Consider the following 26,902-nt stretch of genomic DNA (forward strand, 5'->3'; position numbering starts at 1 on the left):
GCTAACAAGTGATTGAACTGGAATTTTAACCCAGGAAAGCCTAGCTATAGTGTCCATGATCTTAACTGTTACAGACTATGCTTTCTCTTAAATACGTGAAAAAGAAACTTTACATCAACTTAGAGTTGGTTTAAAATTTTTGGGTTAACCTTGCCATGAAAGTCTGGAATTGAAATTGCATCAATGGAAGCTCTTTATCTGCCCCCCTCCTTTTTTTCTAGGAGAGTTTAAATTTAGTGAAATTTCATATTTCAATAAATGTTACTTCACTAAACAAAATGATGACTTGCTTCTCTGAAGGGTAGTTTAGTCTTGTGGTCAAGATTTCTCTGCTTCTTCCAGCTATCCGACTTTGGGTAAATTACCTAACTGCCACTTGACTCAATTTCCTTATTTATTAAACTGGAAAATAATGTTATTATCTTACACAGTTGTGAGGATTAAATTAAATAAGTAAAGCATTTTAAATAGTGCCTACCTGGGGGAAAAACAGTGCTTTCCCTTTAAGAATTAGTTTTATAATTATAATAATTATATAATTATAATTTAAGAATTATGCCTTTGTATTCTCGGTCAATAAATTATACAATTAAAATCTCTGTAACACATAAGCTTACTCTTTGAGCTCTTTCTTTCCAAAGTTCCATTACCTTTCTTATAATATGAAGTGTTAGGGAAAAGTGAATGAAATATTAATTTTTTTTCTCAACAAATATGTGCATGCATAGTAGGGTATTGGTAATATAACCATCAAGGAAGACTGATGTGCTTTCTTAACAGAATTTACTATCTGGTAGACAAGAAAAACCTTTAGCAAATAATTAAGTGTTCCTCGTGTCTGGAAAGCAAAGTTTAAATGCTCTTAATAGAAAAAAATAAAGAGGCTAAGAAAGAGAAGGCACACAACGTGGTGCAGAGTTTGGAGGATTGATGTGGATAAGGTGGCAAACGGTAACTCTTGCAACTAGTAATTCTGACTAGTAACGAAGTATTGTTTGAGGAGTTGAGATTGGATTCGCTCTGTTGCCTTTGTCAGTCGGTAGATAAATCCCTTCCTGGAGAAATTAATTCCTTAACCACGATATAGTTACAAATGAAATAAGTTTAAACTTCAGTACCGTTTCGCCACGCCCCTTTCATTCGGACCACGCCTGTGAATTTGCAAAGCCGCTCGTCATCAAAGGTAATACCGCGAGAACTCTACGTCGTCTCCCTTCTGACGTTTTCAACGGTAGTAGTCGCTTTTGTTCGCGCGATATTTCCGGGTGAACGGGAGCCCGGGCCGCCCGGGCTTCTGTGAAACATGGCGGTCGGCTGGGACCGTAACACAAGGTAAAATACCGAAACGCCGCCGGGTGCTGTTCCCTTGGTTATTACAGGGCTGTTCAGGGCGTGAACGTCGTTAAAGGGGCTCAGAGCCCGTCAAAGGGCTGGCTCTCTGGCATAATTCCTCTCCTCTGGAGAGCGGGCTGGACTAGGAGCTGCTCTTCCTACCTCCGCCGGGGGCGTTTATTGGCAGGACCCTGGGCAGCGCTGCGCCTGGACCCCTTTCCCTAGTCCAGTGTTTGAGCTTTCTTACAACTTGGAGTTTAGGTGCTCCCTGCTAGCTGCTGACCCTGGTCCGTTGCTTCTCTCAGTGCCCGGTGCCCCAGTGGCTCCTTCCGTACACAGGCGTGGAGGGTCCCGTGTTGTGGCTACCAGCTGGATCATGTCCCGATCCTCCCGGGTGTCTGGCTCCCCACCCCCATTCAGACAAATATCGAATTCTTCGCAGCAAGTTGCTTCCTCTTTCTAGGAAAGACCGAGCTCTTGGCCTCTCCTCGAGAGGTTTGCACGCCGCTTGGGAAAACGAGAAAGGGGCAGGGCACGTCAAGATGCTACAGGGGAGACAGGTTCGAGTGTCACCACTTTTCTGAAACCCTCGAGGGTTAAGAAACCCTCATAAGATGATATGTCAACTCGTGGTATAGAGTAGCCTTCGACATTGGTAGTATATAGAATTGATAGGTCATTGAGAAAACACGTTCTAGGGATTTTACATTTAGGATTTAGTGCCCTTGAGACTTAACTCAAAGTTACATAATATCTGTTAAAATGTTTCAAGACTGGCTTTCAGAAGCAGTTATAAAGATACAGTTAAAAATGGAATTTATTCATTTGTTCGAAGTTGTACCTATTTCCTTGAACTATAGTATATAGTCACAATAAAGAAATGAATGAGACTTATTCACTGAAGAATTCAGGACTTACGCCTTCTTACTTAATTTATTCATTGATGTTTCCAGACTGACTCAATTATTTCAGTTCTCTTAGAGGAACAATATGAAAAATAATCGTGGTTTTCTTGGGGGAGGGGAGGAATTGCTTTCTTTTTGACGATAAGCTTCAGTCACAACTAAATGTTGTAATTGTTGGAAGGTACACGTCAAAAAAGTATATCAAACTTGAAAGTCCCAAAGGAAATCAGTACTAGTCTGCAACAACAGCAATAAAAAAGAATTAGAAAAACAGATAAATTTCTTTCAGGGTCAGTGACTTAATTGGAAGAAATATTGAAACTTATTTTTAATAGAAGTTACTTTTTAGGCAGTCTGTGCCTGCTGCAAATCCTACCCAACAGTTTTTCAATTTTTATTCTGATTCTGCCTCTTAATGTCATGATAGGTAAATTAACCTCTTTGTGCCTTAATTTCCTTATCCGCAAAATGGGAATAATAATACCTAACTTGTAAGGTGGGTGGTGATAATCAAATGAGCTAAAACATAAAAAGCACCTAGAACAAGGCCTGACATTACAGTTAGCATTCATTTTGTGTTAGCACTTGTTATTTTTAAGTTTTTGTTTTCTATCTTCTTTATCTACTTACAAAATGTTGTCTTTGTACTTAAAATATAGACTGAAGAAGATGCTTTTTAAAGCAATCTTTCACTGATCCCCAAATTGATTAAACACTCTTCAGTCTATATTATTAATATATACCCCAAGTTTTTCTGGTCACAAAACTCCTGTTTATACCATCTTACTTGGCTTCCAAGTAAACTTTTTAAAAATCTGGAGGATGAAGTTCCCATCATGGCTCAGTGGTTAATGAATCTGACTAGGAACCATGAGGTTGCAGGTTCGATCCCTGGTCTTGCTCAGTGGGTTAAGGATCTGGTGTTGCTGTGAGCTGTGGTGTAAGTGGCAGACACGGCTCAGATATTAGATCCCTAGCCTGGGAACCTTTATATGCTGTGGGAGCGGCCTTAGAAAAGGCAAAAAGACAAAAAAAAAAAAAAAAAAAAAAAGAAAAATCTGGAGGATTATTAGATTTGTTTGAGTTATGCTACTGTAAGTAATTTTTAAAACAACGTTTAACTATTGAAAAAAGTTTTAACATAAAAAGAATAAGTGCTTTTTTGATATCTAGTGTTTGTAGAGTAAAACTACTTTATCTTTAATAAAAATTTTACAGTATTTTAATGCAATATAATCAAGTAGTTTAAAATTACAGGAATTGTTTTTTGGTTTTGCTTTTTGTTTCTGAAGTTCAGTGATGGCTTAAGAAGTAGAAGTTTGTTCTCTCTGGATCAAGGTGTTGGCAAGGCCGTCTTCCCTCTGAGGACCCCAAGAAAGAATTCCTCCTTGCCTCTTCTGCATATTGGCACCCCTTGGCTTGTAGATACATTGCTCTAATCTCCGCCTGTCTTCACATGGCATTCTTCCTTGTGTGTCTATGTATCCTCACAGTGCCTTCTTATAAAGGCACCAGTCATTGGTTTTGGGGCCTCCTTAATACAGTGTGATCTCATCTTAACTAATTATATCTTTAAAACCCCACCTGTTTCCAAATAAGGCCCATTCACAGATACCAGAGATTAGGACTTAAATGTATCCTTTTGGTGGATACAGTTCAATCCCCAACAATGGCTATATTTATTAACTAAATAACTAAATAAATATTTCTATTACTGTCAAATACATAATGAAACAGAACTTAGCTCATACAGCGTGTGTAGCAGGAGATAAATTGTGTCTCCGTTTTTTGTTTGGAGAGGTAATTAAACTTAACTGAGCAGATCATACCTAAAAGTGTTTTGAATTCTATATTTTAATTTTGGCAAAGCATCTGATAGTCTCCTTATATTGACCAGGACACAGATAATGAAATATTGGCTGTATGACATTACTTAGATTGAGTGTTGATAATGTATTTGTCTGTGTTCCAGCATGAAATGTGGTTTGTCATTCCCTAGGCAGTTTTTCAAAGCATTGTCTTAGTCTCAGTTGTTATCAATGACTTCCTGAAGTTTGTTTCATTTTTTAGTTTATATGACCGTTTAGCAGAGAAATTGAACATACGATACAAGAGATTGTTAAAATGTGAAGAGCAACACCAACCAGTGGGCCAAAGAACCTAGTGCAATGATTCTTAAATTTTTAGATTTTGTTAACCAGTACAAAAATATATATAGTCAGGGAAAGTGGCTGGATTTAAGGGCTGATATAGAACTGCAGTTTTTAATTTTATTAAAAAAGGACATCTAAAAACAAAACTTGCTATCTATTTTTATCATTTCATGAAAGAAAGGACACTGACACGTGAAAAAAGGAAGGAAATCTCAGATTATAAAGAACAAATTTTTAAATTTAATGAATTTAACTTAAAAAGTTCGTGTATTGCCTTGTTGTTTTCATTTAGTACAAACTAGAAAATTTTGTTACAGAATGGTAATTCTGTGGTTCTGGAAACCACTGGTCTAGGGTCTTTCTAAATATGTTTTTGAAAATGTCTGACTGAGCTGGATGCAAAGGCAGGTGGAATGTGAATGGGAGCAATGAACTGGATGACTGAGAGGAATCCAAGGGAAAGGAAGAGGATATTTTTCCCTAGTCAGGAAATTAAAGAGCTGGAAGGATTGATAATTTGTTCTGCTCAGAGAGGAAAGTTAGTGTTTTGGATTTTAGAGGTGAAGCAGTTTTTAAAACTAAGAGGAGCCAAAACATGGCCTTGTTCATGTGTGGCTTTGTATAGAGTTAAGGTAGAGGTCAGTGGAAAAGACCTGCTAGGCTTACCTAGTAAAAGGGTCGTTATTGTGAATGAGTGCCAGAGAATGAGTGTCATAGGATGGTGATGGAATGGGGAAGAAGAGATGTATAATGAATGATCCAGGTGCTAATCATTAAGGAAAGTATAAATGTATCTAGATATTAATAGAAGATGGTATCAAGTGCTCGAGTGAGTCATTGTATACTGTGAGTTGGAGCATGGACTTTGGAGCCAAGCGTCTTTGCATTGAATCCAGCTTCTATCCCCTGCTGTGTGGCTCTCAAAAATACTTGACTGTTCTGTGCCTCAGTTTCCTTGTCTATAATTGACAATAAAAATAGTTACCTACTTTGTAGAGTCCTTTAGAGGATTCAATGAATTTAATATATTAAAGTGCTTCAAATAACACCTAGCACATAATATGAAAATTAACTATAATTCTACATAGTATGTGTGCTTGTTATTAAAAAGGGAAGAGATGGTTAAGGAAAATCATGTTGAAAGATACTCCTTTACCTGTGAGTCTCAGAAATGAAGTAAGATTCAAAAAGAACTACCACCAGGAGAATGTCCGGTTTCATAAAGAGCAGGTAGAAGGATTGCTTTTAGAAAAATAGGAGTTATTGTTCATCTCAGAACAGTGGCTATATAAAGTAGATTAGCAAGTACTGGAGATAGAATGAACTTCTTGGATGTAGGTTAGTGTTGAGCTAACAGGAATGGACAGGAGCAGCTGCAGAGTGGTAGGGTGCTCCATTGTATCATAGAAGTGTCTGAGCGGAAGGTGAGGCATCCCCTGCCAGTTCACCAGGGACCTGTCCCACTGTTGTTCATGTTTCTATCCCAAAATGTAGGAGAGGTGACGAGAGTGCCCTATGCATGCTCTCTGGGTCAGGCCATAGAATCATGGAAACTAGGGGTGGGAGAATCTAGAGGCTGGGAGGTAGCCAAGCATACCAGACAATTAAGGGAGGAGTGCTAGTCGACTAGGCATGATGAGTTGTTAGAGGATTTGTAAAATGAAGTAGCTGCTTGCCATATCTTTATACTTGTATATAATTTATAAGAAAACATTTATAAAGCTTATTAAAGTACAGAAAGTTTAGAAAGCAAAATTCACATCTTTAGTCATTCTCTCTATAATGCTGTACCTACTATGTGCCAACCACTGCCCTAGGTGGTGGGGATACTGTAGTGAACAAAACAGAAACATTCTTCTCTTTGTAGATTTTCTATTTTTACAGATTTACTTTTCCAAGTGTGACTGTTCTGATTGGAAAACCTGTGCTACCATGAGTATTTCTAGGGAAATTTCCTTCCTTTGGGGAAGTTTCCTTCCTTCCTTCCTTCCATCCATCCATCCATAAATATTTGTCAAATACCTACTGTGCCAGGCATGAAGATATAAAGATTAAGCTAGACATAGTTCCTGCCTTAATATTACAGTGGAGAAAACAGAAAATTAAGCAATTAGAAATAGTGTGATAAGGCACAGTGTTCTAGGAGCACATGCTGTTTTATGTTTGACATTATAGGTGTTTGTTTGTTTGTTTCCCCTTGAGAGAGATGTCTAGACTAAATAGGAGTTCGCTAAATGTAGAGTGGGGGCGGAAGGGAAAGGCTTTTTCTGGTAGAGAAAACATCATGTTTAAGGAATAGAAAGTGATTTAGTGTGAAACTTTGAGGGATTGGGTTTTGAAGAGAGGTAAGTAGGACCTGTGTTTATGTTAGGGTAGAGTCCAAGTCTTGTAATGGGAACCTATAAAAACATTTAAAAATGAAATTTATTTGATCAGTTTTATGTATTAAAAAGATTATTTGTTGTAGTATGGAGAGAGAATTGAAAAATTGAAAATTGTTTGAAGCAATGCAGAGATAGTTTATGGCGGCTGAGACTAGAGTCCTAGTAAGGGACTTCTCAATGGACCTGGAAAAGAAAAGACAGATGTGAGAGAAATTTAAGAGGGGTTTAAGCCTAAGAATGTAATTCTTGTTTCTGGTTTGTCTATTTGGCTGCATGGTGTCATCATTAACTAAGATAGGGATAAGGAGAAAAACAGGTTTGGTAGGATGAAGTATTTATTTTTCTATTTGTTAAGTCTGAATTGTTTTGGGAGTGCCCTAATGAAAATGTAATAGAAGACAAAAAGATATACAAGTCTGCAGAGAGATTTGAGTGGGGAATGAAGACTTGCGAGAAATCAACATGTAGGTGGAAATGGAAGGGATAGTAGATTACTTGGGGAAAGTGTGGAGGTTTGGTGGATAGCCTGGTGCAGAATCTGAGAGGAAGAAGAATCTGCAAAATAAGCTGAAGAAGTGCTTAGAGGTAGAATGACACTCAGGAGTATAATACTGTTTAAGACAAGGTAAGAGATTGTTTCCAAAAGAAAAAGAAGTGATAAACAAGTGAGAAAATGCATTTTCTCTGAAGCAAAATTGAATAAGGCCTAAAAAGTATCCTTTGGATTGGTGCTAAGGAAGTTGTTAATACCCTTGCTGAGAGCAAATTTAGTTGAGAGCAGAGGAATTCATCTCAGTGTATGAAGAGGGTCAACTCATTTTAAGTTTGGCTGTAGGAATATAGCCAGAGATCTATAATTGGAGTTGGACTTGAACATAAGTGGAGACTTTTGTTTTAAACATAAAAGGCTTTAACATATTTATTATTTAACTCCTGTAAGAAAGTTGAGTAGAAATTGAAAGATGGAAGAAGGTTCAGTTTGATAAGCAGGTACAGAAAATAAATTGATTATGGAGTTGAACAAACTTGAGGAGCATGGCTTATGCTTAAACACTCAGAAGCTTAATTTACAAATGAAAATAGTTTTATAACTGTCAGATCAGATACTGCTATCCTTTTTGTCTTTTTTTTTCCCCCCTTAGGAAAATTATATACATGAGAAGCAAAATTATAACCTGATGGCCACTTTTGAGCATGGAGTCAAGCAAGAGGTGGTTGTTGAATGTTTATAATGGCAAATGAAATCAACCTACTAATGCATTCAGCTTCACTTTAGGGCAATAACTCCTTCATGGATGGATTATTAGTACCCCTGGTTAGGGTCTGCTCTCTTTTTGGTTTGTGATTACTAACAGTTTTTACTTCCCCGAGTCTCCTTTTTCTCCATGAATGCTCTGTGGTCTGTTCTTTCTGTATTAATCCTACTTAGATTGCAGACAAGTCTGCCTTCTAGAGACTTTCTTTTAATGACTTATGCAGCTATTTGACTTATTCTGCTAGTATGTTTTGATTTTATGAATACAACTTTGATTTCTGATAATGCTTGTATTATTACCTATAATATTATTTATATAAGTCAGTCTTATAAAATTATATAAATCTTTGAGATTTCAGTTATTTTATGGCTAACATTTAATTTAATTTTTATTTTATTTTTATTTTTTGGTCTTTTTAGGGCTGCGCCCATGGCACATGGAGGTTCCCAAGCTAGGGTCAAATTGGAGCTTTAGCCACTGGCCTACACCACAGCCATAGCAACGCAGTATCCCAGCTGTGTCTGCGACCTACACCAAGCTCACGGCAATGCCGGTCCTTAACCCACTGAGCAAGGCTAGGGATTGAACCTGCATCCTCGTGGGTACTAGTGAGATTTGTTTCCCACTGAGTCATGATGGGAACTCCAGGATGGCTAACATATTTTAGATGTAGTTGCCATACTGATCAAAAAGAGAATAGCAAGTAATTTGTAAATAATACTTTTTCAGTGTTTACATAGATTCAGAATACTGGATATGAGAAATTTGTTTCTATCTTCAGTATTTTGAAATGACCATACAAGAAATACCCTCACAGTTAAATTTTTGTGCACAACCCAGATTTTTTTCCTTAGTGTACATTCCTAAAATCAAAAGAGGAGTGGTGAATATTTATATTCTTGTTAGCAATATATGAGCATGCCTATTTCATTACTTCATTATCATCTATTAATGGGAATATATTATTTTTATGTATTTTGTTAATAGGAGAAAAACTATGTATTAATTTGTATATTTAAATATTGGCAAATGTGATTGAATTCACATTTGCCCCTGACTGTTTTATGTGTTTTTGTGTGTAAATTGCCTTTCATTAGTACTTTTTTTCAGGGTGGGAACAGTGAAAGGAGAGATGTTGATAAGTTATTAAGCTTTTTTTTTCTCAAAGAGAAATAAGAATGTTAAGTTGTTCCAAGGATATTTTTCGGTTATCTAAAAAGAAAAGAAATGAAAGAAAAAAAAAAGAATCTTTTTAAAGTATTAATTTACTTATTTTTTATTTCTTAGCATGACTATATGAAAGAAGAAGAAGAAGGTTTTCCTGAAGATGAGGCGACTGAATCGGAAGAAAACCTTAAGTTTGGTGAAAGAGTTGGATGCCTTTCCAAAGGTTCCTGACAGCTATGTAGAGACTTCAGCCAGTGGGGGTACAGGTGAGTATCACTTCAAATGAAAACTCCTGCAGTAAGTGCAACTTCTGAGTGATCCAAGCAACAACAAACAAAAATGTAGTCATGAGGAAGAACTCATCAGTGAAGAACTATGCAGTAGCTTCATAGCTGGTCTGTCCTCATGTCCCACTGTTTGTCTTAGTTTTTTTCTTATACATATTCTCTTTGGCATCCAACCCAGTGCAGTCTGTGCATTTAGCAATGTTTGTTAAAACATTACTGAACAAATTAATCCCATTTTACTGCTTTAGTGCTCTTGAGTTATGTATACTTATATTAACAAGATTATTGTATATATTAGAATTGAGGTTATTTAATGCTGAAAACTGCCTCAGTCTTTTTTGGTTTAGAATAAATCAATTCTTTTTTTATTTTTTATTTTTATTTGTATTTTTTTATAGCCGCACCTATGGCATATGGAAGTTCCTGGGCCAGGGGTCAAATCAGAGCTGCAGCTGCAGACCTGTGCCACAGCAACACTGGATCCAAGCCACATCTGCAACTTATACCACAGTTAACAGCAACACTAGATCCCTAACTCACTGAGCAAGGCCAGGGATTGAACCCTCATCTTCAGGACAGTAAATCAGGTTCTTAACCTGCCAAGCTACAACGAGAATGCGAAGAATAAATTAATTTAGACGTTACAGTAAAAATTCTTAAATTTCACATTACTGAAGAGAGTGTGGGGTAACACTTAAGAGCTTAGACTTTGGAGTCAGACTGTCTGGATTTAAATTCCACCTCTGACCTTTCCTAACTGTTGACCTTGAGGAATTTACTCAATCTGTCGTCTATGCTTTAGTTTATTTCTTTCACAAAATAGGAATATCAGTATTCACCTAGTCGAGTTGCAATAATAATTAAGTTAATATTTATAAAATGCTTAGAATAGTACCTGGTACAGATAGGAGTATTTGTTAAATAAAAGAAAAATAATGAAATAGAAGAAGATATGCAACTATAAGAGTATTTACTGTTATTTATTTCTCTCTGAAGAGCTAATAAAATATTTTATATAGGATTTACATTTCATTTGGTAAAGTGTAATAAATTACTATTTCTAATCTCTTGTAATTACATTTTGTTAATGAAAATAGTACGAGTTCTTGTTGCACAATCCATTATAAGTGTATTTTGTTACAGTATGGTGGTTCTTTTCTGTCATATCTTTTACTTGCTTTTATAAAATGAAGTGAAATATTTAGGAGATTTCAAAGTAGATATGTTTTATTTGAGATTTGGACATGTTTGAGTTTCTGGCACACAGATTGTGTGACTTCTCAGGAGCTAAGAAATTAGGCTAGTTTTTTGTTTGGTGTTTTTATTTATTTATTTATTTTTTGGTCTTTTCTAGGGCTGCACCTGCACTGTATGGAGGTTCCCAGGTTAGGGGTCTAATTGGAACTGTAGCCACTGGCCTAAGCCAGAGCCAGAGCAACACGGGATCGAGCCACGTCTGCAACCTACACCACAGCTCACGGCAACGCCGGATCCTCAACCCACTGAGTGAGGACAGGGATCGAACGAGCAACCTCATTGTTCCTAGTCTGGTTCGTTAACCACTACTCCACGACGGGAACTCTTGTTTTGTGTTTTTAATTGAACTACAGGCATGAATACATTTTTAATTCTGAGGGGACTACTATCAAATCTGTATTGTGAAACTTAAGCTTACTTTAATCATTTATCATATCTATGACACTTTAATATATAAGAAGGTAAAGTTTTGGCAAATCTATTTAGTGAAAGATGTCCTTAATGCTGAAGAAATAAAATGCTTTCTCAATAGTGCAAATGTTTGTTTTCATGTTTATACTCATTAAATCTTTATTTTGAGCTGTTTTAGGGAAAAAAAATCTATAATGAATATTTCAAGAATATTATATAAAGTATTCATTCACATGGCAGTCATTTTAGGGCATTCTTTGCTAGTTTTTATCTCACTTAAAATGGTTTCCTGTTTCCTTATCAAAAATTGTTTTAATGCTTTCTTTTTTGTTGGTTTCTCAGTTTCTCTAATAGCATTTACCACTATGGCTTTATTAACTATAATGGAATTTTCAGTATATCAAGATACATGGATGAAGTATGAATATGAAGTAGACAAGGATTTTTCTAGGTAAATATTTTTTTTTGAAGTGCCTTTAGATTGAAATTGCTGTGAAGATAATATATCATAAAAGAGAAGTCAAATAATTTATACCTGGTTTATTTTAATTCTAAAGAAATAGTCCTGTAAATTTCTCATTAATTGTATGCATTTGGTGAAACATTTTAGAATCATTTGAGTAATGGTTAAATTTTGCAGAAGAGGTTCTCAGATTGAATATGGATTTGTTTAAAAAGGTTAAAACGTAATGTTTTTCCTTAGAGGTTGAAATGGTGGAAATTGTTTAATGTTTTGAAATTGTTTATTAAATATCTTACTGATCTGTAAAAACTGGAAAATAAAATTATATACACTTATAACTTGATTTTTGTAAATTATATCTAATCTTTTAAGCTAAACAATATTTTTTATTTTTTACTTAAGATTTTTATTTTTTCTATTATGGTTGACTTACAGTGTTCTTTCAATTTCTGCTATACAGCAAAGTGACCCAGTCATACATATGTGTATGTGTATATATGTATGTGTGTATATGTATTTATATACACACATTCTTTTACTCACGTTATCCTCTATCATGTTCTGTCACAAGTGACTAAAGAATTGTTTCCTGTGCTGTATAGCAGGATCTCATTGCTTATCCACTTCAAGTGCAGTAGTTTGTATCTACTGACCCCAAACACCCAGTCTGCCCCTCTCCCTCTCCCTCAGAAACCAAAGTCTGTTTCTCCAAGTCCCTGAGTTTGTTTTTTTTTCTATAGATAGGTTCATTTGTGCCATGTATTAGATTCCAGATATAAGTGATATTATATAGTATTTGTCTTCCTTTTTCTGACTTACTTCACTTAGTATGAGATTCTCTAGTTCCATCCATGTTGCTGCAAATGGCAATATTTTGTTCTTTTTTATGGCTGAGTAGTATTCCATTGTGTTCACATACTACATTTTCTTAATCCAGTCACCCACAGATGGATATTGAGGTTGTTTCCATGTCTTGGCTATTGTGAATAGTGCTGCAATGAACATATTGGATGTGCTGCATCTATCTTTTTCAATGAAAATCTTGTCTGGATATATGCCCAGGAGTGGGATTGCTGAATCATATGGTAGTTCTATATTTAGTTTTCTGAGGTACCTCCATACTGTTTTCTCTAGTGGTTGTACCAATGTACATTCCCCCCACCAGTGAAGGAGGGTACCTTTCTCCACACCCTCTCCAGCATTTGTTATTTATTGTCTTGTTAATGATGGCCATTCTGACTGGCAACACCACTTTTTAAATCTTTGAAAATATTAATACCTTAATTAGGAGACAAAATATACTTTAATTTATTTGTATTGTTTGGACTTTTTAATTGATTAAACATAATATTTTTATAATATTAAGATTGCACAGGATAGTAGGAAACATTTACTTCTCAATTTCAATCTCAGCTCTTCTATTCACTAGGTATATAGGGAACTTAAATCTATATCTCCATGTGCTTCTGTTTCCTTTTTTTGTAAAATAGGGATAATAATTATAGTATTTTCCTTATCAGGTCTGTGAGAACTATAAATCAGTCAACCTTTGTAAAAGTTGTTGTGTAACCTTGGGCAGGTCATAAAACTGACTTCTTTTGGGCCTCAGGTTCTTCATCTGTAACATCAAAATTTTTCTTGGTACATTCCTTTTTAAGGAATTGATTTTCTTTTTTTTAATATATTTTTTAGCACCAATTAAACATTTTTTATTCTTTACAAATGAAGTCATATGTAGTTCACCACGGAAGTGTGTAGTAGAGTTGCCCAGAAGCCTGTCTACGTGGCCTCATCCTCTCGTTCCTATAATATATCCTGAGCCTAAACCCCAGGGTTATTTATTTGGGGCACACATTTGAACTCTGGACAACTTTTAAGACTCTATTAAGCTCTGAAAATCTGTACTCCCTATTGAAAGCAGATGAAAATTATTAGAGTGAAAAAAAGTTTGATAGTTCTGCAAAACTGAAGCTTACCAACTTTATGAATGCATGATTAAGAATAAAGATGATAATGCTTGATGTATGTTATTTGATAAATAGGGGAGAAAAGACTTTCCTAACTCTTCATTTTAAAGTTTTACATTCTTTAATGGAGTAGTCTCTATTAGCTTTATGTAAACAGAGATTAAGACTTTTTTCTGAGTTGCTTCTAGTTATTAATTATAGAATTAATTAAAGGACACTTGTTAAAAACTTGTCAAATCAGAAAGCTTTTCAAGGGAGTTCCCATCGTGCCGCAGTGGTTAATGAATCCAACTAGGAACCATGAGGTTGTGGGTTCGATCCCTGGCCTTGCTCAGTGGGTTAACAATCCGGCGTTGCCGTGAGCTGTGGTGTAGGTTGCAGATGCGGCTCGGATCCCGCATTGCTATGGCTCTGGTGTAGGCCGGTGGCTACAGCTCCGATTGGACCCCTAGCCTGGGAACCTCCATATGCTATGGGAGCGGCTCAAGAAAAGGCAAAAGACAAAAAAGAAAAAAAAAAAAGCTTTTTCAAATAATTATAAAATAAAATTTTTACTTTTAAAGTGCCTGTTTTGGCCATGTGATACTGCATGAGTGAGGCCAGGGATCGAACCTACAACCTCATGGTTACTAGTCAGGTTTGTTAATCACTGAACTATGACAGAAGCTCCTGAAGTGCCATCCAGGATCTTATTGACATATTTCATTCTGTATAAAGTCCTAGCTTTTCATAGATCAATTGATTTATATTTCTCATGTTTTGTTGATAAATTGGTAAGTATTAATATTTCTTTTTTGTCTTTTAGCAAATTGAGAATCAATATAGATATTACTGTTGCCATGAAGTGTCAATGTAAGTATATCTTGATGAATGCATACATAGTTTATGGTTTAAATGATTGCTAGTAAAAAATAAAAACCAGTGGTTGTTTTAACTTTAGTTTTCCTTTATGATATCTTAAAGTACTATTATTGTGTTTGCATTTAAGAATGAAAGTTATTTTTCCCTAGCTAATAGTGTTTAATTTCTTCCCTATAATTAAAATGAAAGAAAATTAGAGGAAATTCTTATAAGTCAAAGTTCTAGTTTAGGTATATCCTTTATTTCTTTTTTTGTTTGGAGTACCAATTTTTACACCCACTTCCACACGCATGTCTTGTTTCACTGTTTCAGTTTACTACCCTTTACTTTTGCATATTAAAATACAGATTCAAGTCTTTTAAGTTAACAGTGATGTCACTCTTTTTCTGTTTTTTTCACTGACTTCATTTTAATTATACCGGTAGAAGTATGATAAAGTATTAATATGCCAGGTAGATAATGTTTGAATCAGTATTGCTCTCAAAAATGAGGAAACTGTATCTTAAATTACTACCTGAAAAGTAGAGACCAAAATTTCATTAGTTCAGACAAAATTTTTTCAAATGTGAAATTATTTTCTCCAATTAAGGAGATTAATTTCTAGGAGATTTCATCTAAGAACAATCTTAAATTTCTCTTCCTTTTCCATTTATTTTTCCTTATGTTCATAATTTTAAGAGAAAATAAATACTTTTTGTCTAAACTTTGAGTTAGCATTAATCCTGAGTATCATATTTTGCATTATTTTAGATGTTTGAAAACCAAGTTTTAGCCTTTTCAAAATAAATTTTTCCTATTTTTTGATTTTTTTAAAAGTCACCAACTAACAGCTTTGCCTTAAGATTTCTCTTAATCTCAAAAAATAAGCCTTGTAATTAATATTGTTCAGCAATATTAGTAATTATGTAAATAATTTAGTAATTATGATTAGGTTCTTGCCAGTTTTTACAAAGCTCTTCAGTAGAGTTCATGCTCTTTTTTTTTTTTTTTTTTTTTTTTTTTTTGGTTTTGCCCACGACATGTGGAAGTTCTCCCAGCAGGGATCAAACCTGTGCCATAGAGGCATCCCAGGCCGCTAGAGTGACAACACTGATCCTTAACCTACTGTAACACAAGAGAACTCCAAGTTTATGCATTTTTACTGTGAGATTCCAAGTCATCTTTTTTACTGGGAAGAAGTAGAAAAAGCATTATTAATTTTTGGAAATAGCTCCACCCAAACTGTATGATGCTACTGTTTTAACTTACAAGCAGCATAGGAAAAGTGATTCTACATTATTTGTGAGTTTTCTCTTAGTTATCTTTTTTGTTTTTTCTTTTCAGCCATGTCTGAGCATGTGGAAATTCCTGGGTCAGGGATCAAACCCATGCCACAGCAGTGACCTGGGCTGCTGCAGTGACAGTGCTGGATCCTTAAACTCCTGTGTCACAAGGGAACTCCTCTATTAGTCATCTTAATTTGTTAGTTTATATCAATCAGATATAGTTTGGCTGTGAATATAGAATATAAAACTTTAATTTTTTTTAATACAGATGTTGGAGCAGATGTATTGGATTTAGCAGAAACAATGGTTGCATCTACAGATGGTCTAGTTTATGAACCAGTAAGTTTGATTCACATGTTCTTTTTAAGTGTGCTTTCAAAAATTGTTCCCTCGAAGAAAGTTTTGATAATTGCTTTTAATTCTGTCTGAGCTTTTTTTTTTTAAATATGTATTCTTAATTCGAAAGAAATCTGTATTCTGTGTAAGCCTTTAGGGGGAAGAAGAAAGTTGTTTCTGATACTAAAGCCTTGAGATGACCATTGTTAACTTTCTGGATAAGCTGCTATAGCTTATTTTTATTTTTTGTCAATGATTTCTAAGTTTCCTTTTCTCTTTTATATAGTTGCTATAGTGATGAAATTTTCTTCTTCTAATGATTTGGAAATTCTTTGTTCTATTCGTATTTTACTTTTATCAAATGTGAGTTTTTACAAATGTTTGAGCTGTATTTCTCAAATCAAGTATGAAGCAGTATCTAAGAGGAGACATTTCATATGCATTCACTTCTTTCTCTTTGCTTCACACTGCCATTTCCCAGAGTTAGGGAAATACTGACATTCTCTTATTGTTTTCAATAAGTACAGGTTGTGTGTAAATAAAAATTATTTACCAGAAAAGAACATCACATTAGTGGCACTCACATTATAAGGGTAGGTAATAAGAAGTCATGATCAGAACTAAGAACCTTTAAAGAACAAAGCATTGAACTCCTAGCTACTTTGAGTTGCTGACTGCTCTGTTGGCATTGTGGTACTTATGTTTACCAATGTATTCTTGAGTTGTTTTACCAGTGATAGTAGTGAACCATCTACCTTTTAAATTTTCTTGAAGTGTAGTTGATTTACAGTGTTGTGATAATTTCTTCTGTGCAACGAAATGATTCAGCTATACAGAATTCATTCTTTTTTCAGATTATTTTCACATATAGAGTATCACAGAATATTGGGGAGAGTTCCCTGTGCTACACAGCAAGTCTCTGTAGGCCAGTCATGTCATATACCAGTGTGCATATGGCAGTGCTAAACCTCCAATACATCCTTGCTACCTCCTGTCCCTTCTGGTAACCATAAATTTGTTTTAAAAGCCTATGAGTCTGTTTCTTTCCAAAAATAAGTTCATTTGTATCCTTTTTTTTTTTTTTAAGATTGCACAAATAAGTGATACCATACGATATTTGTCTTTGATTCATTTCACTTAGTATGATAATCTCAGTGTCCATCCATTGCTGCAAGTGGCATTATTTTATTCTTTTTTTTTTGTGTCTAAGATTCCATTGTATATATGTATCAACTCTTCTTTATCCCTTCCTCTGTTGAGGGACATTTAGATTGCTTCTATGGCTTGGCTATTGTAAAGAGTGCTGCAGTGAACATTGGGGTGCATGCATCTTTTTGGATTGTGGTTTTCTCTGGATAGATGCCCAGGAGTGGGATTGATGGATCATATGGTAGTTCTGTTTTTAGTTTTTTGAGGAACTCCATACTTTTTTTTTTTTATAGTGGTTGTACCAGTGTACATTCCCACCAGCAGTGTAGGAGCGTTCTTTTTTCTCTTCACCCTCTCCAGCATTTATTGTTTATACACTTTTTGATGGTGGCCATTCTGACTGGCGTAAGGTGATACCTCACTGTAGTTTTGATTTCATTTCTCCAGTAATTAGTGATGTTGAGCATCTTTTCATATGTTTTTTTGGCCATCTGTATGTCTTCATTGGAGAAATGTCTATTGAGATCTTCTGTTCATTTTTTAAATTGGGTTGTTTGTTTTTTAATAATGAGCTGTGGGAGTTGTTTGTATATTTTGGATAGTAATTCCTTGTCAGTTGCTTCATTTGCAAATAATTTCTTCCATTCTGTGAGTTTTCTTTGTTTTGTTTATGGTTTCTTTTGCAAAAACCTACAAGTTTAATTAGGTTCCATTGGTTTATTTTTTATTTTTTTCATTATTCGAGGAGGTAGATCTAAAAAGATATTGTTGCAATTTATGTCAGTGTTCTGCCTATGTTTTTTTCTAAGAGCTTTATAGTATCTGGTCTTATATATAGGTCTTTAATTCATTTTGAGTTTATTTTTGTGTATGGTGCTAGAGAGAGTTTTGTTTTGTTTTTCTCTTTTTACAGCTACATCTGCAGCATATAGAAATTCCTGGGCCAGGGATTAAATTGGAACTTCATCTGAGGCCTCCACCACAACCATGGCAATACTGGATTTGAGCTGCATCTGTGAACTGTGCTCCTCTTACAACAGTGCTGGATCCTTAACCCACTGAGAGAGGCCAGGGATCAAACCTGTGGCCTCAAAGAGAAACTCTTGGGTCCTCAGTGGGTTGAGCCATGACAGGAACTCCTAGAGTGTCTTAACTTCATTTTTTTACATGTAGCTGTCTAGTTTTCCCCACACCACTTATTGAAGAGACTTTCTTTGATCCATTGCATATTCTTGCCTCCTTTCTCATAGATCAGTTGACCATTAGTGCATGTGCATGGGTTTATTTCTGTACTTTTTATTCTGTTCCACTATTCTATATATCTGTTTTTGTGCCAGTACCATAATGTTCTGATGGCTATAGCTTTGTAGTATAGTCTGAAGTCAGGGAGCCTGATTCCTCCAGCTCCATTTTTCCTTTCTCAGAATTGCTTTGGCTATTTGGGGTCTTTTGTGTTTCCATACAAATTTAAACAAATTTTGTTCTAGTTCTGTGAAAAATGCCATTGGTAATTCAATAGGAATTGTACTGAATCTGTAGATTGCCTTGGGTAGTATAGTCATTTTGACAGTATTGATTCTTCTACTCCAAAAGCATGGTTATGTCTTCCATCTATGTCATCTTCGATTTCTTTGATCAGTGACTTATGGTTTTCAGAGTACAGATCTTTTGCCTCCTTAGGGAGGTTTAGCCCTAGATATTTTTTTTTGGTTGTTGTTGAAGTGTTAAATGGAATTGTTTCCTTAACTTCTCTTTCTGATCTTTTGTTGCTAGTATTTAGGAATGCAAGAGATTTCTGTGTATTAATTTTGTATCTTGCAACTGTACTGAATTCATTGATGAGCTCTAGTAGTTTTCTCATAGCATCTTTAGGATTTTCTATCATGTCGTCTGCAAACTGATCATTTTATTTCTTTTCCAATTTGGATTCATTTTTCTTCTCTGAATGCTGTGGCTAGGACTTTCAAAACTATGTTGAATAGAAACAGCAAGAGAGGGAGTTCCAGTTGGGGCTCAGTGGTAATGAACCTGACTAGTATCTGGGAAGATGCAGGTATGATCCCCTGGTCTTGCTCAGTGGATTAAGGATCTGGCATTGCTATGAGTTGTGATGTAGATTGCAGACATGGCTTTAGATCCTCCATTGCTGTGGCTTGTGTTATAGACCGGCTGTTGCAGTCTGATTCGACTCCTAGACTGGGAACCTCTGTATACCACAGGTATGGCCCTAAAAAAAAAAAAAAAGTGGCAAGAGTGGACATCCTTGTCCTATTCCTGATCTTAGCAGAAATTTTTTTAGCTTTTCTCTGTTGAGAATGATGTTAGCTGTGGGTTTGTCATATATGACCTATATTGTGGTTGGTTCCCTCTATGCCCACTTTCTGGAAGGTTTTTATCATAAATGGGTGTTGGACTTTGTCAAAAGCTTTTCCTGCATCTATTGAGATGATCATACGGTTTTTATTCTTTTATTTATTTTATTCTTTTATTTATTTATTCTTTTATTTATCATTATCACACTGATTTGCAGATATTGAGAAATCCTTGCATCCCTTGAATAAATCCCACTTGATCATGGTGTATAATCCTGTTAATGAATTGTTGGATTTAGTTTGCTAGTATTTTGTTGAAGATTTTTGCATCTACATTAATAAATGATATTGGCCTATAATTTTCACTTTTTTGTGATATCTTTGTCTGGTTTTGCTCTCAGGGTGATGGTAGCCTCATAGAAAGAGTTTGGGAATGTTTCTTCCTCTGCAATTTTTTGGAATAGTTAAAGAAAGATAGGTATTAGCACTTCTCTAAATGTTTGGTAGAATTTGCCTATGAAGCCATCTTGTCCTGGACTTTTATTTTTTGAAGTTTTTTAGTCACATCTTTTAATTTCAGAAAAGATGTGACTGGTCCATTCCTATTTTCTATTTCTTCCTGATTCAGTCTTAGAATATTGTTCTTTTCTAAAAATGTGTCCATTTCTTCTAGTTTGTCCATTTTACTGGCATATAATTGCTTGTAGTAGTCTCGTACAATCCTTTGTATTTCTATGATGTCCATTGTAACCTCTCCTTTTTCATTTTTAATTTTTTGATGAGTCTACTCCCTTTTTGCCTTTATGAGTTTGTCCTAAGGATTTATCAATTTATCAAAACATGGCAGCCACAAACCAAAAATGTATGGTAGATATACAAATAAATAAGAAAAAGAAATTCAAGCACAACACTAAAGATAAATCATCAAACCAAAAGAAAATGGAACAATAGAAGGGAAGATAAAAGGTCAACAAAACCAAATTCAAAACAGTTACCAAAATGGCAGTAAGGACATACTTATCAATAATTACCTTAAATGTAAGTGGATTAAATGCTCCAACCAAAAGACCTAGACTGGCTGAATGGATACAAAAAAAAGGCACATGACTATACTCTCTACAACAGATCCATCCACTTCAGTTTTGGGAACACATATAGACTGAAAGTAAGAGGATGAAAAAAGATATTCCATGCAAATCGAAATAAAAAAAGCTGGAGTAGTAACATTCATTCTGAGAAAAAATAAACTTTAAAATAAAGACTTTTATAAGAGATATTATATAATGATCAAAGAATCAATCCAAGAAGCTATAACAGTTATAAATATATGGGCACCCAGCATAGGAGCACCTGAATATAGAAAGCAAATGTTAGCAGACATAAAAGGAGAAAACTACAATAACACAATAATTGGGAACTTTAGCACCCCACCTACACAATGGACAGATCATTCATCCAGAAAGTTGTTAAAAGAAACAGAGGCCTTAAATGACATATTAGACAAAATGGTCAGAACATTCCATCTGAAGGCAGCTGAATGCACATTCTTCTCAAGTACACAGGGAATGTTCTTAAGGACAGATCACATTCTGGGCCACAAATCAAGCCTCAATCAATTTAAGAAAATTGAAATCATATCAAACATCTTTTCCGACTACAGTGCTATATAAGATTAGAAATCAATGACAAAAAAGCTGCAAAAAACAAACAGACAAAAAAACCCCTGAAACCACAAACAAGTGGCGACTGAGTAGAAGGAAAGAAATCATAAAGATCAGAGCAGAAATAAATGAAATAGAGACTAAGAAAACAATAGAAAAGATAAGTGAAACCAAAAGCTGGTTTTTTGAACCCTCTTTAAACAATATTGCAAAGTGAAGTTAAAGGTGATTTAGGAGGATTAGAATTAACTGAATGTGTGGAGGATTAAAAAGGAAGCCCTTAGGTCTGCTTTGATTACCAAATTATTTTAGCTTATAGCAACAAAGTATATAACTTTTGATGTACACACTTCATTTTAAAATAGAAATTTCTAAAGAAAAAGTAACTTTGGTTATTGCTGCTCTGAACCTCTCTACTTCCTAACTCCTGTATTCTCACTCATAAAATTATCACAATTTTTTGGGAAGTTAGGTATCTTACAAAATTCAGGTACCATGTTATTGTATATTAAACTATTATCTGGAAATTTAGATCAAGATGATTATTATTAGACATATCAACATATGCATTACATTTCATTACTAGTTTAGAAATAATTATTCAACTTTGCATTTTATTCCTTTTTTCTACCGTTCTTAGTTTCTTTATTTATCATTTTGTGAGGACTTTGTAGGTTGTGTTTTATGTCATTCTGTTCTTTAAAATATAAGGTTGGCTGAGGATAAAATTCTTGCTGTTACGGTTGTTTGCACTCAAAACTTTATAGATATTCCTTTATTGCCTTCTGGCACATTTTTTTTTTTTTTCCTTTGTAGGTAACATATTTGTCTACTTAAATGCTTTTTTTCTTTTAAATATTTTACCTATATATCCATGTGTGGATTCTCTAATTATTTTTTTTCTCAGTAGTATTGATGATCTGAAGTAAAAAAAGTTTTTTTTGCCTGCTCGTTTGCTTTAATGATGTTCATATCAGTGCTTTTACTTCTGCTTTTTAAAATTCTTATCAAATGATGTTGAATTTTATGAAGCTATGCTCAATATCTTTATCAGTTTTTCCATCAGATGCATGTTTTGAACTTTGCCCTGGTCCAATGGGATCAATCTTTTTTTCAATGCTTTCATTATAGGTTAAAATTTAGTGATTATCTTTCAACTCTAATATATTGTAGATCATTCCATTTTTTTTTTCTATCTTCGTGACATTAAATCTCATTGAGAAATAATTAGAAAAATTTACTTTTCTTATTTTTGGAAGTATCATTGTAGAGGAAAATTAAATCTTGTACCTGAGACTGACCACTTTCAAATTAATGAATCTTCTTATCTATCTACCTGCCTACCTGTATACATATCTATTTTCTTGTTTAACTTTAGGATGCAGAAATAAGTGGCAAATTAAGTGATTGAGAGTTGAAATAGACAGTTCCCACCCCCTTCCCCACTCACACTTTTTTTTTCAGAACTAGATGAAAGGAAATGGATGTATAATTTAGATATGCTTTGTTTCTTTGAAGTAAAATTAGAACTTCAGGTGCTTTTGAAAAGAAAGGAGGAAGTCACGTTGAGCTCAGGGTGGCAGAGTGGCTCACCAGAATACCCCAAATTTCCTTTTTTCTATGTTTGTTTTGACAGGTTAAATATAGCTAGGTTAATTCTCTTTTTCTTTGACTGACTGGTGTGACTGTCCTCATTGGCAACTAGCTGTGGCAGTATTTTTGCTTATTTAGAATACTGTCCAGGCCTCATATAAGCTGTGACTAACACTGCTGTGGAATGCCCTGTGTGATGTGGTCTCTGGCACTTGGTTGAACTCCTAAGAGTGTTCTTGGGATGGAGCCTGTCTTTTCCTCAAGTGTCTTGCCTTTTATCACCTGTTTTCTCTGTTACTCAGCATTGGGGATTTACTTGCTGCTTACGTGGACTTTTCCATCCCATGAAATAAACTATGTGTTGGGCTCTCTTCTCAATTTAGTTTTCCTTATATGTGCTTTACATAAATTCTTGAAGATTTCCAATAAGTGGATGTTAATTTAAAATGTTTTAAAATGTTGTAGTTTGTGTCCTCATTTTTCTATTTCTTTAGCCATTATGAGAATTTAATTATTTTAAATTGTGAGGAGGTAATTATCTTGAACTTACCCTCTAAAATTTTTTAGAGAATGCTAAGGAAACAGCATAGTGATAAAATTTCTTGAACTATTCTTTTTTGATTAGTAGTTTGGGAAATCCAGTGCCATTGTTTAGCTCATTTCAAAAGTGATTGATTATATCATGGTATTTTTCTGGCAAGAATATGGGCTTTGGATGCTTGCATATATATTTTAGCTAATGTCTTTTTCGTTTTTTTATTTTTAGAAATACCTAAGTTCTATGCTGGCATTATTTAAATGATTTTAAGTCCCAAGATACCATTTTGTGCATATGATAGATTGCATTGAATCCATTCCTATAAATGTAGATAACAGAAAAATATTTGCAATTAGTAAAATTTCTTTGTGCTATTTTTGAATAAAAGTATCACTTAAGATTTTGAGTTTGACTTATGAAAGATTAAATGTAAATTATGAATACTTGTTTTTAATGGCACTTTAAGTTTGTTCCTTGCTCAAAGAAAATTTTTAAAAATTATGATATAAAAGCCAAGAGAATTTGACTGTACTTAGTGATTATGTTTTCCTTTATTTCAGGCAATATTTGATCTTTCACCACAGCAAAAAGAGTGGCAGAGGTAATAAGAAAATAAAGTATTGTGGTCCCTAGAAATCTAGATCATGCTTTATTTTGTCTACTGTAAATTGTTGATAGATTAACATTTCTCTAGGCATTTCTTTGGATGAACTATTAGCAGAATTTAGTATATAATATGATCTTTGCAATTTAAAAAATTTTTATCAGAACCTAGGAAAGTCATATAACCTTTTCTCTAATGCACTTTGAATCATAAATATATTTAATTTTCTTTTAAAATTGTACTATTTACGAAGTTCCTGTCCTTTCTCAGTGTTAATGAACCCGACTAGTATCCATGAGGACACGGGTTTGATCCCTGGCCTGCTCAGTGGGTTCAGGATCTGGCGTTGCCGTGAGCTGTAGTGTAGGTTGCAGACCTACCTCGGATCCTGCCTTGCTGTGGCTGTGGTGTAGGCCAGGAGGCTACTGCTCCGATTTGACCCCTAACCTAGGAACCGCCATATGCCGCAGCTGTGACCCTAAAAATACAAAAGACAAAAAATAAAATAAAATAAAATTGTACCATTTAAAAATTTTTAAAAGCAATATATGATCAAATATGAATATAAAGAATATAAAGTAAAAGCTTCCTCATCATTTTCTTTTCTTTTCTTTTTCTTTTTTTATCTTTTTGCCTTTTCTAGGGCCGCTTCCTGTGGCATATGGAGGTTCCCAGGCTAGGGGTCTAATCGGATCTGAGCCACATCTGTGATCTTCACCACAGCTCATGGCAACACCAGATCCGTAACCCACTGAGCAAGGCCAAGGATCAAACCCACAACCTCATGGTTCCTAGTTGGATTCGTTAACCACTGCGCCACAATGGGAACTCCTGGACATCTCGCTTTAGTACATATGGTACATTTTATGGATAAACTAATTCATTTAATTGGATCCTTATCAATGGGCATTTAGATTGCTTGCAGGATCCTAATATTAAAAACATGCTTAATGAAAATTCTTGAATCTAATTCCTTGTGTGCATGTATAAATATATTCCTTATGTGCTTGTGTGAATTTATGTGTATGTGTACCTATGCATATATAAAGTTTCTAGAATAGAATTTCCCTTGTAGAGGATATTCAGTATTTCTATAAGTTCTTATCACAGGGAAAGAAACTTTGTAATGGTGAGGTTGGTGGTTGTTAACTGAACTTATTATGGTAATCATTTCACAGTATGTCCATCTGTCAAATCATATGTTGTACACCTTATACAGTGTGGCATATCACTTATATCTTAGTAAAATTGAAAAAATATTTTTGATAGGTAATGCCAGATATTTCTGAAATAGTTTCATATACTCCAAAACTATATGAAAGCACTTGTTTCTGGACAACCCCAGCTACACAGGGTATAATCAGACTTTTAAAATTTTTCTTAATTTGATAGGTAAAAACTGGTATTGCACTTGTTTTAGTTAGCATTTCTTGATGAATCTGTGGATTTTTTTTTTCCTGTTATATTTTTATGTGTGTGAAACTGTTTGATCATGCCCTGTGCACGTTTTGCTTGGTTTTGGGTTTTTTCTTAAAGAATCCTTTGTGTATTAAAGATATTATTTCTTTGTTGTAAATGGTTACTGTACCTCTACTCTGTTTTTGCTTATAGGTTATGCTTTTTTAAAAAATTTTTATTGTTTTAGGTATAGAGCAAAGGGATACAGTCATACATTAATGTATATGTATTTTTTCTTCCTTTATATTCTCTTACATTATAGGTTATTATAAAATACATAATTCCTTGTGCTGTATATACAATACATTATTGTTTAATTTATATATAGTAATGTGCACATTTTAATCCCAGTCTCCTAATTTATCCTTCTTTCTCCAACTCCTTTGGTAACTATAAGTTTGTTTTTTTGTCTATGAGTATTTCTGTTTTGTAAATAAGTTTATTGGTATCCTTTTTTTTTAGATTACACATGTAAGTGATGTCATATGATATTTGTCTTTCTCTGGCTTCATTTAGTATGATAATCTCTTCAGTCCATCCATGTTGCTACAGATGGCATTATTTCATCATTTTTATGGCTGAGTAGTATTGCATTGTATAAATATACCACATCTTCTTTATCCATTCATCTGTCCGTATGTTGCTTACATATCTTGGCTGTTGTAAATAGTGCTACTTTGAACAGTGGAGTGCATGTATCTTTTCAAATTAGGTTTTCTCTGGATATATCCCCAGGAGCAGAATTGCAGGATCATGTTGTAGCTCTATTTTTAGCTTTTTTTTTCTTTTCCTTTTAGGGTTGCTCCTGAGGCTTATGAAAGTTTCTGTGCTAGGGGTTGAATTGAAGTTACAGCTGGGCCTTACACCACAGCCACAGCAATGTGGGATCCAGGTTGCATTTGCGATCTACACTAGCTTGTGGCAACGCTGAATTCTTAACCCACTCAGCAATGCCAGGGATCAAACCTGCATCTGCACGGATACAATTTCAGGTTCTTAACCCACTGAGCCACAACAGGGACTCCTGTTTTTCACTTTTTAAGGAACCTCCGTACTGTTCTTTATGGTGGCTGCACCAGTTTACCTTCCTACCAACAGTGTAGGAGGGGTCCCTTTTCTCTACATCCTCTCCAGCATGTATTGTTTGTAGACTTTTTCAGGATGACCATTCTGACCTGTGTGAATAGATAGCTCATTGTCATTTTGACTTGAAATGGTGATGTTGAGCATCTTTTCATTTGCTTTTTGGAGGTCTGTCTGTCTTCTTTGGAGAAATGTCTATTTAGATCTGTCCATTTTTTGATTGAATTGTTTTTTGAATATAAAGCTACATGAGATGTTTGTCTATTTTGGAGATTGCTCACTTGCCAGTTGCATCTTTTGCAAATATTTTCTTCCATTCTGTAGGTTGTCTTTTCATTTTGTTTATGGTTTTCTTTGCTGTGCAAAAGCTTTTAAGTTTAGTTAGGTCCCATTTAATTTATTTTTGTTTTTATTTCCATTACTCTATGAAGTGATCCAAAAAGATATTGCTGTGATTTAT

At 34.6% G+C, this 26,902-nt stretch overlaps 1 protein-coding gene across 3 annotated transcripts in view; it reads left to right on the forward strand.

Annotated features, from left to right (window-relative positions):
* The first annotated feature begins 1,257 nt into the window (after positions 1 to 1,257).
* ERGIC2 (ERGIC and golgi 2) overlaps positions 1,258 to 26,902 on the forward strand; it is a 47,157-nt gene continuing 21,512 nt past the window's right edge. The window contains exons 1-7 of one of the 3 annotated variants that reach the window (XM_005655651.4): positions 1,285 to 1,332; positions 7,917 to 7,985; positions 9,318 to 9,463; positions 11,495 to 11,603; positions 14,388 to 14,434; positions 15,977 to 16,047; positions 23,858 to 23,898. In XM_005655651.4, the coding sequence (XP_005655708.1) occupies positions 9,358 to 9,463; positions 11,495 to 11,603; positions 14,388 to 14,434; positions 15,977 to 16,047; positions 23,858 to 23,898 (374 nt within the window). In that variant the 5' untranslated portion in view covers positions 1,285 to 1,332; positions 7,917 to 7,985; positions 9,318 to 9,357. 3 annotated transcript variants of the gene reach the window in all.

The sequence above is a fragment of the Sus scrofa genome, chromosome 5 (assembly GCF_054392235.1).
Source record: "Sus scrofa isolate SSC_HxYL_T2T_F1_AM1 chromosome 5, Sscrofa_HxYL_maternal_Yorkshire_Landrace_v2.0, whole genome shotgun sequence".
In the NCBI taxonomy this organism is placed as follows: Eukaryota; Metazoa; Chordata; class Mammalia; order Artiodactyla; family Suidae; genus Sus; species Sus scrofa.